At 36.4% G+C, this 10072-nt stretch overlaps 1 protein-coding gene across 1 annotated transcript; it reads right to left on the reverse strand.

The window, feature by feature from the left end:
- Positions 1 to 206: 206 nt before the first annotated feature.
- Positions 207 to 9304, reverse strand: RBP-DR1 (RNA-binding protein-defense related 1). The gene is made up of 12 exons (XM_086589653.1): positions 9030 to 9304; positions 8826 to 8908; positions 7363 to 7414; positions 7042 to 7167; positions 6850 to 6929; positions 5627 to 5809; positions 3315 to 3657; positions 3061 to 3204; positions 1933 to 2806; positions 1578 to 1641; positions 1385 to 1495; positions 207 to 543 (listed from the first exon to the last, which is right to left on the reverse strand). The coding sequence occupies exons 1-9, from the start codon at positions 9211 to 9213 to the stop codon at positions 2679 to 2681; spliced, it is 1323 nt and encodes a 440-aa protein (XP_086445779.1). The 5' UTR covers positions 9214 to 9304; the 3' UTR covers positions 207 to 543; positions 1385 to 1495; positions 1578 to 1641; positions 1933 to 2678.
- Between the last annotated feature and the right edge of the window lie 768 nt (positions 9305 to 10072).

Genomic DNA, 10072 nt, shown 5'->3' on the forward strand with positions numbered 1-10072 from the left:
GGCCCGACCCTCATAGCATAAGGGGGCTGGGCCAGCCCGGCCCTCAAATCATATGGGCTTTATGATTTGAGGGCCGGGCTGGCCCGGCCCGGCCCATTTTACACCCCTAGTTGTAACTATTAGTGACAATTTGGTTACTTCAAAACATGGAGACCAGTTTAACATTATTCCAATACGATATCATAAACTCTGTAAGTCTGTAACTGTTTACATAAGGACAATTTGCCTACAATTTCATGAAGAATACAAATGGTTGCTCAATTACACAGCAAGTCACATGTTACAAAAATGATCAATATAAATATTACAGGAAACACTCAAATATAGCAAATCAGTCACTAGGAAAGTAGCTTATATGTAGTTAAAATTGGTCCTTCAAAATCTAAAATAGACGCAATCTCTTTCAATGTAAGTGGTCTCAAGCTCCTTTGTTATCCAATAGAACTGGCTGCCACTAGAATTTTCTTTCAGCGCAGATACCCTTTCTTCAGAATTGATCATTTCAGACAATGTCCGACGGTGGTGGCTCTAGCAGAGCTTCCGCTGAGACGAAAATTACACAGAATCAATCTAAAATACATGATAAATACATAAAAGTTTTTTTAAAACAAAACAAGACCGGCTGTAAATAATTCCTATTGAAGGTTCAAATGATTTGAGTGTATTATATCTGAATGCTCATATTACTGATACTTCATGTCTCAAGAATACGGTACAAGATGGACATGTATTAGTAAATTAAGGAAACTAGACTAACTGTGCACATTTCACTGATGCAACAACATGAATAATCAAAGAAACGAATGCAACAATGAATGCAGCTAAAGGACAAGCTGGGATCTCTATTACTTCTCCGGAGGCTTAAAACAGCTGAACTCCTAAATGGTCATTCCCAATATGCAAGCATCTACCGGATTCTCAGTAAAATTTTCTTCAACACGGCAACATGAAAATCATCGAACAACATATACCTCACTGCAGACTCACATGAATCCATTTCAAGCAATCAACTTTATTTTGAATCAACGCCTGAATAAAGGCAATCATGTCTACATTGCATAACCTCCATCCACAATATAGAAACGTACATACAGAAACCACAAAACAGATGAATATTTGAACACCTTTGTTGTATTTGACAGATTGTGAGTTGATTCAATCATCAACAAAATAAAAACTAAAAATAAGATAAAAAATATAAGCTCATGTTTTTTCTAATATTATCTTCACTAGCAAAATAACTAATAATAAATAGTAATAAATGAAAATAATTGCAACAACAACAATAATGACGATGATAATAATGACAGAAAGCAGAGAAAGAGTTAACACTTAATCCTCCTTATGCACAACTAAGAACTAAGAACACATGGTGATCATATACCTGCTCGAATGCTGCTATTTGTATGTCAAATTGGGTAGCGAGCTGCTAACTTTTTCATAACAGGTCAGGGATCTCTCGCTACAAGACCTTAGATTTACCCTGCCATGGTTCCTGCTAAACACGCATATCAAGGAAAAAGAATAAACACAAAGCTGACCGTAATATATAACACAAGCAAATATGAACAACGTACATCAAAATCAGGTACCAGAACCATATTCAAGATGGACTCCGATGCTCATACATTCATTAGCCTCCTGGAATAGACAAAATAAGAAAATTAGCATACAGGGTTTCATATTACAAAAATTAAAATATGTCATAGCTGCGAGACAGAATCGATATGAAGGTGAGCCAGGAAAAATGACATCAGGTATAATTAGGATCAGCACAGTTTATTTGCAGAACATTCCCCTGGATCCCCACAAACAGCAGAACCATAACGCTTATGCCAAATCCGAGGGTATAATTAAGCATCCAAAACACAATTTCACTAGAAAAAGAAAAGAACCAGACATCAACATGCACAAAACAAAATATAAAAATACCTGAAATGTCACAGCAAATTGAAACGTCTCCAACACAAACAACAGGACCAACAAAGCACTTCACATAACATGGGACTTGAAAACACCAGTTTACGGACATTGCTTGGACAGGAGGAAAGCCTGTGGAGGCTAGTAAATATCTCCAAAATCACATAAACATCACAGATTTGAAACAAAGGCTTAGATCAAGGAAGAGAGGAAATATGAATACAACTTTGAGCCCACACAACACAGGAATTTTAACACAGGGAAGAAAGGAAAAGTATAACAAGAAGGAAGAAACCGACTTCACACACATGAGCCTGAGAAGATGATACTTGCCAAAAGCACCTTTCTGAACAGATGAATCTTATTGGAAAATAAAACTTACAAATATGAGAAAAGAAATTTTAAGGAACACTAAACAAGCACATTAATGCATGGCTAGTAGGCTACTGACAGCAGTCTACCACCAAGAGACGAGTTTGAGCGAAGAATCAATAAATCAATAATAAATGTCAAAATGAACTTTCATGATACATAAATTACAAATAATGGTGCAGAAATGCACCATGATAACAAGTCCCCGGGAACCCAGAAGGATAACAAGTACCCTGAACATATGAAAGGATGGCATGACACGTAAGGGTCAATTATCCTCTGTTCATCCCTCACTCTGGCTGATACCACAGTAACTCCCAATTATCGAGGTTGATTGCGACCGGATGTGCTAGAGAACTCTGCTTCCTTCCATTACTTACCCAGTGTCAATAAGGTTTGTTATGCTTGTTGTCTCTCTTAAGCTGTACTTTCAACTTCTTGCCACCCAGCTGACACCCATTCATCATATTAATCGCTGACTGGGCAGCTGCTGGCATGTCATAACTAACAAATCCTGCAAATGAAGGGAGATATAGAGATAGAGCACATGATTTATATCAAATAAACGTATATGTGTAACACAATGAACACAGTGATGAAGTTTCAAATTTTAAAAGAACGACCCCCATAACTATGATATGGAAATGATTTATGTCTATTCTTGCGTATTGAACACTTAAAGCATGGCTTCATGTTCTACACAGGAAATTTCTATGGACTATTCTAAGTTTGTATTTTCCGATGCAAAGGAAAGAAATATATGCTTACCGAAACATTTGCTAACACCAGTTGCTTTATCGATGAATACCTTAGCACTCAAGACCCTTCCAAATGCTTGAAAAGCATTTGCTAGCTCTTGATCACCAAACTCTTGAGGGATGTGATAGATAAACAAGTTAGCACCAGGAGGACCTAAATGCAATAGAAACACACAAAAATTAACAACGCAATAAGCGCCAAGATAGCTGATCATTTATCATTAACAAATTCTGAACGAACGGAATTGTCTTTCCTTGACCAACCTTCCACTTGAATCCCAGAACTCGAACTTGTAGGAGATGTTCCTCTACCATTCGTGATCGCAGGCGGGGTTAAACCACGGGAACTATTGATAGGCCTGTGACTCATAATTCCACCAGGATAGGCCATAGGATACTGAATACCAGGTGCAGAAGGATAAGCTGAACCTATATAACTACCAGCAGGCATTGTGACAAAATTCCTAGGAGCAATACCAGGTGGAAGATCATGTGATACCCCACGCAATGCACTTCCACGGTTGATGGGTGGAATTAAATTATGAAATCCAGGTTGATTCTGCATTGGTTGAAGCGGGTACTGCATGAGTCCGTAAGTTCCAGGTGCCTATATAAAGAACAAAGTGATAAAATAGAGTTGGACTTTTATATGCTGAATAAATCAATGTAAAAACGAGGTCCAATCAATTCAATCAACAAAATGTTCGTCAGATTCCACTTCATCCAATATTACATGGTGCATCCAAATTCCAAACAATAATAATAATAATTAAGAAAAATAACAAAGCAGATCTAAAATGAGGAAGCTTCTACATTTAACGGAGACAATTGGATGGCCCCCAAAATCTTCCCGTCTACACAGCTTCCATTTGTCTTATCGGCAATACCCAAGATTTCCTTATTAGTAATGTAGCAACCATACAACGAAAGAGGCATTTAATGAGTTGAAGGGTAAATAAACTTTAAAACCTGTTAATGCAAAGAAAATTATATTTAAATAGAAAACTGAGAGCGAGTTGATATCCAATATCTGATAGAAAACAGAAAGCACTAAAAACATTGAGGGTGAGTTGATATCCGATATTCAACAGAGTTAACTTCTGTTGGATCCGCGTCAACCCTTGTGTGTGGTAAGGTGTGCACCTGCCCTTTCTGTGACTCATGATCCTTTAATATACATTGGTGGTGCACCTCATTACAAACTACAAATTATGCAGAAGTAGTATTCAACATGGTATTAGCTTGTTTCCTAGGAGCTAGCATGTTCAAGTCCACTCAGCATTATCTATTAAAAAGCAAAACTGTATTCAGCTATATTGCAGAGTGGGACAGCTTTGGGTATGTGCCCACCTGCCCACCCCATGTGTTGGTTTAGTGTGTGGCTGTGAGCCTATCGTGCCTGAGACCTGCAATCCCCTGTTGTCGTACATGTGTCCACCATTCCACCGTAGTCTGGTATGCAGTCAAAAGTGCGCCTAGGCTCTAGGCTCACTACTTGTGCCTTGGGTAATGGGTGAGACTCACGCCTAGGCCCTAAGAATTCAGAACCTCCAGAATCTGCGCCTTTAGTTGCATAGCCCTTGTTGTTTGTTTAGGTGCGTGTGTTCCACGTTTGTACCATTGGCATATGTTATAAATGCACCTACAAGCTTGGGCTTTCAGAGCAGCTGGTTTAAAAATTGCAACAGTTAGCACATGATTCCCAAGTCAGGTTGGTCTGCCTGTTAATTATCACTTCACCCCAAAAACTGAACTTTTGGAGAGAGACACAACATTCGACATCATAGGGACCACCAAAGAACAATATCTGTAATAGGAACTGCAAGACTACATTGTATATCATAGAGGTGAAAAATCTTTTATGCTTTTGTTAATGTTTTCCTCATATTATGTGGGGATGGTTGTGTACAGAATTGAATTACCCTTCCCATAAGTCTTTCCTTCTTTTCTTATGATCTTCTCATAGACACCCTAAATAAGAGACTGATGGGGATAGGCCAGACACATTTAAAGTAAGACAAGATATTTACTTTAAAAGACAAAACTTATAGGACTCTAAATAAATATGTATTTAGTTTGTTAATCATAAAGTTTGAAGAGATACTGTTACAAGGCATATGTGTGACCATGGCCTTTGCTTAGAACAGTATGATAAACTGCAAGCTGCAAATCAGGCTTGGATATGATATAAGTTGTATCTTGGAGGGTTTTCTTTTCCTGTCTTGCAAACCAATTTTTCGTCAATTTTATTAAGTACGATAAGTAGCTGCGACTATTTGATATGTTTATTAAATATTTAAATATGTTCAGTCTTATTAGGTAGTAGTCTTTAGCCTAAACATAAACTCTCCTTCTGCCTACTGTAATTTTTTTTACAAAAGCAGGGCTTATATATGGAAGAGAAAAACATAAATACTTGGTTAACTGATTGCCTTTATTACAAGAATAATGTCGTAGGCCAAGATATTGGCCAAAAGAGAAACCAAAGTTCTTGCATTATAACTGAAGAATATGCATGGGAAAAGCCTTACAATTATTTAAAGACCAAGGATTATAGAGGGCGGGGGAATTTGCACCTGATAGCTGAATCCATTAAACGGGGGAATGTACCCCATTGGTAGGGCCCCGAATAGTGATGGTTGTTGTGTGGAATCAGTGTTTGACACACCAGAAGCCTGTGACTGAGCTTTCTGAGCTCGTCGAGCTTGCCTTTCCTTCTCTGTATCAGCCCACTTGACCACTAAAGGGACACTTGAACCCTACAAAAGCAGGTAATGTTAGCCATGTATTGTATATCTCATTGAAATAGAGTACACTGTATACAGTTAGAAACATCAGAAATTTCTTAGTAACTGATAATAACTGTTTCATAGCCCTCAATAAAAACATTAAACAGTAAAGATACAATAAATTCTTGAATTTGCATATCAGAAGTTCAGTAGGACATGGAGCGATAGCCTTTAGTTGGTAAGGTGAGCTCGTGCTTAATCCAACTTTCTCTTCATGCTAATGCTTGGATGTACTTTACCCAGTCTTTAAGGCCTTATATGGCTTCATAAGTAAATCGATACCACTTTCTTGGGCAACAGACATGTAGAAGTTCAACAAGGTAATCTGTTACAGAGTTTCATTTTTTGTTTAAGAGTCCTTAGTTTTCTTGCACTGTGTTGATCAAGGATGCTTGAATTGGATTGATTATTTCTGTATTTAAGTGAGCTTACATTACCCCTTTAAAACTGTTATGAGGTGTGTTTTGAGGATTGAAGGTCCAATCCTCTTTGGCTTCTTGTTGCTATGTTTCTCTTCATAATCTACCTCCTTTTTGCAATTTTGCTCAGTTCTAGAATCTCCTGTCTCTATAGACGAAAAGAAGAAAGGAACCGGCTGAATACTAGAACAGATCTAGACAATCTAATATCCATTTCCTTTCAAACAACTTCAGTTCGGTCTGATTAGCATGGCAGATGCCTGGTGCTAGTTGTTTTTATGTGTTATGAAACCTCTAAAACTGATTATATAAGTGAAACAAAAATAACTGGGGCTATTGTATGAAACATATAGGTGAGCAGAGCTATGATCCCGCTGCTATCAAAAGATGGAGATATTTCAAAATGATGAGCATGTTATTGTTATGCTATGGACCGAGATACACCTGTTTTTATTATATCTTTCATTGCAAAAGCCATTCAGAAGAAATTCAGAGGAGGTGCACAAAGGAGTTGAAAGCCATCAGCATGTTTAAACTTTAAACAAACATATTATTGACTGTAGAATTACAGATAAGAAGTTAAACACATACCTCCATTTTGTATTTCCCATTGATGGCCTCTAAGGCTGCAAGAGCTTGCTCTTTCGTTTCATACTTCAAAAATGCACAGCCTAAACCAGAGGTGGAATTGAAAGCTTAATCATCAACCATTCATGATTTTAAAAAATTTGAACAAAAAGAGGGAGAATCATAATAAGATTGAGCCATCAATGATGTGCAAACCTTTGCTAGTCTGTTGAGAACCTCTCAAAATCTGTAAATCTTTGATGGTTCCATATATAGAAAATAAAGAAGAAACTTCGGCATCAGATACATTCTTTGGAAGCATGCCAACAAAGAGCTTGTGTTCTGAGAATAAGAACACAAAAGAGACAGTTATTACCATTTACCGAGGTAACAAAGGAAACCAGCGGTATTCCTTCTTTGAAACTTTTGGTGTATGAATATACTGACATGCAATATGTCAGACTACATCACAGAGGGAATAACGATGGAAACAGAATACATGATAAGGTGAAGAAAAGAAAGTAAAAATGATCACACCTAGTCTTTCCAACTCTCCATCTGCGTACTTAACTTGAAGAGGACTAGACGCCTGAATCACAAAGAAAACGTGTTTTGTTCAATAGCAAGAAAATTGGCACCCCAACATAATAAAATCAGAAGTGAAATCCTTTAAAGAGCAAACGGTAAAATTTTACTTGAACATCCATCTGATTTCATATCTCTGTTACTGCTTACTCTTAAAAGTAAAGGACAGTAAACACTGTAGAAAATAAGCTCATAAATAGTAAATCATCATAACCTGGAATGTATGTTATTTGTTAGAAGATAATTGGCTCGTATGGTTATGTGTTGGGAATTATACTGCAAGTTAGATCACTGGTGTTCAATTTATCTTAGCCTCTCTCTTTTGAAGACTTAAATCCTTCAACTGTCCCATTTATTCAATCTACTAGCTCTTTAATCCTTTAAATTATTTTATCAACAATTTTCGCACCTCATGGATGTTCTTTTCTAAATTTTACTTCTTTATTTCGTTCTTACGTCCTCTGAACTCGTTTTAAGCGCTCTCTTAGTTTATAGAATCACAACCACTAGTAACTAGTAAAGAGGAGCTATATAAGGTACTAAAATATTTTTGTACTGTCATCATCCATGTCACTTAAAGTATTACTTTCGCCCTTTCAGTATTTAGAACCTCGACTTGCATTGAAGCACCCCTCCGACACACTAACCTGACCATTCATCTACATTGTCCATCTTCATGAACTTTCCTTTGTTCATTTTCCACCCAAGAAGCATTAAATCTACGCATTACTAACTTTCTTAGTATATTGTGGAATATAATGTATAAACAGGTCCTTCATCATTGACACTCTTGGTTTAGGGCAGTAAGCATAGATATGCGCACAATTGCTTTCAACATAACTAATCAAGAAACAAACTCATACTGACACACATAAACCTGGTATACAAATTCAATTGAAGTGTCCGCAATTCCACATGTGTCTGACATATGTAGTTTGTTGTCTAACATGTGCGATGCGCTACTGTCTTTAACTGACATGACATATTCCTATGTGTGCCCGTGTTACATATACTATAAGACTATGCCAATAACATCAGTCTTAAGTTTTTTTTTCACACAACAATGTGTTTGTACGGGTTTATAGACCTTAATTCTTGAAGTCATTCCTTCATTTTTTACCATTACAATAAACATAATCATTACATTTATTTATGAGTGTCAAAGACTCAATAACTGCCCCAGCTCCCTGTAAATTACCTTAATTCATCAAATGCAACTAAAATCTCGAGATAATTTCCGATTCATTCACTCAATCAAGGTGAACACAATCCCCATTACACACATTACTCTCTCCCCATTAAAAATTCCAAGAACAATAAATGAATGTAACCTTGAAAAGAAACCAATGCATTTCAAATTCAACCAAACACAAAAAAAAACTTTGAGAGAAAGAGATCAAAGCTCAAAAACTAACCCCGGGTAGTGTTCTTTTATTATGACAAGCATTAACTGCTTTATCAGCTTCTTCTCTTGAAGGACAGATCACAAAACAACAACCTGTATATTCAAGAAAACAGATCTCTCACTCTCTTTAAAAAAAAAAAAAACAAGATCACCAAAGACTCAAAATGCAGATATAATTCAAAGTATAAATTAAAGAAAAGAAAAAACAGGCGACCTCGAGAAGCTCGAGTAGTCTTGTCCTTAATAACGTTGACTTCATCAACTAAAGCAACTTCTTTAAACATACAAACCAGTTCAGCTTCACTCATGTGTTTTGGTACTTGACCTACAAACAACTTCACACTCTCTCTCTCTTCACTACTACATGAATCTTGCCCCTTCTCTTTTTCTTCCGCCATTAACGTAAATCTCTTTTAACTCTTTCTTTCTTGTATAGGATTGATCTTTTTTTTTTTTTTTGTTCGAAATGTTTTTTCGTGTTTGAGAAGGGCAAGGTCGGGTGTTTGGGGATATTATTCTAATTGAATGTTTGAAAGTGGGTTTGGTTTTTGGAGTTATTTACTAGAATGGCATTTTGTTTTTTGCACTGAATGAACTGAAATTGAGGACAAGTGTGGAGTAAGCTACTATTAGTGGAAAGAATAAAACAAGTACACGGAAATGGTCAGACAATATCTAGCTAAATTTTACTCATCATTCTCCAATAAAATTATGCTATTAATAGCAAAATGCAAAAGTTATTAGAGCCTATTTTGTGGTCAGCTCTCTGCAACTTCGAGTTGAACGAAGAAACTAAACGGAGACACGCAGACTATCTTGCAGAGAGTAGGTATAAATAGTTTGTCATTATAGTGTGATCTTTGTTTAATTAATTTACATGTGTTTGATTGCGCCCCATGGTATTTATACAATCGTCAATTAGATACTTGGTTGGTCTGTAGCGGGCAATTTGTTGGATTTTCTTTAAACAAGTACTCTCTTGATATATATTTAAATTTCTTGGAAACTCAAAGCTCAAAGCTTTTAAATGTTTTGATTGTGTAACTTGAATTTTGGTTACCAAAAACAAAATAAACATCTACTTAAAGTTGTAAATGTTAGAATGTTTATGAAATTTAGAAATGTTTATTTTTTTTCCTTTGCCTACTAGTATCTAATATAGTAGTATAAAAATGATAACAGTTCCTCTTATGTCTTTATCAAACAAGAGAGGCTTGCAGAGTTTGCAGGGTGTCAACTAACTTAGTTGGTAAAATC

The sequence above is a fragment of the Coptis chinensis genome, chromosome 2 (assembly GCF_015680905.1).
Source record: "Coptis chinensis isolate HL-2020 chromosome 2, ASM1568090v1, whole genome shotgun sequence".
In the NCBI taxonomy this organism is placed as follows: Eukaryota; Viridiplantae; Streptophyta; class Magnoliopsida; order Ranunculales; family Ranunculaceae; genus Coptis; species Coptis chinensis.

Coding starts and splice junctions, on each gene's coding strand:
- RBP-DR1 (XM_086589653.1), bottom strand. CDS start 9,213: ATGGCGGAAGAAAAAGAGAAGGGGCAAGATTCATGTAGTAGTGAAGAG. Junction 7,415..8,825: donor ATAAAAGAACACTACCCGGG/GTTAGTTTTTGA, acceptor TTTGTGATTCAG/GCGTCTAGTCCTCTTCAAGT. Junction 2,807..3,060: donor TGGTGTTAGCAAATGTTTCG/GTAAGCATATAT, acceptor CTTCATTTGCAG/GATTTGTTAGTTATGACATG.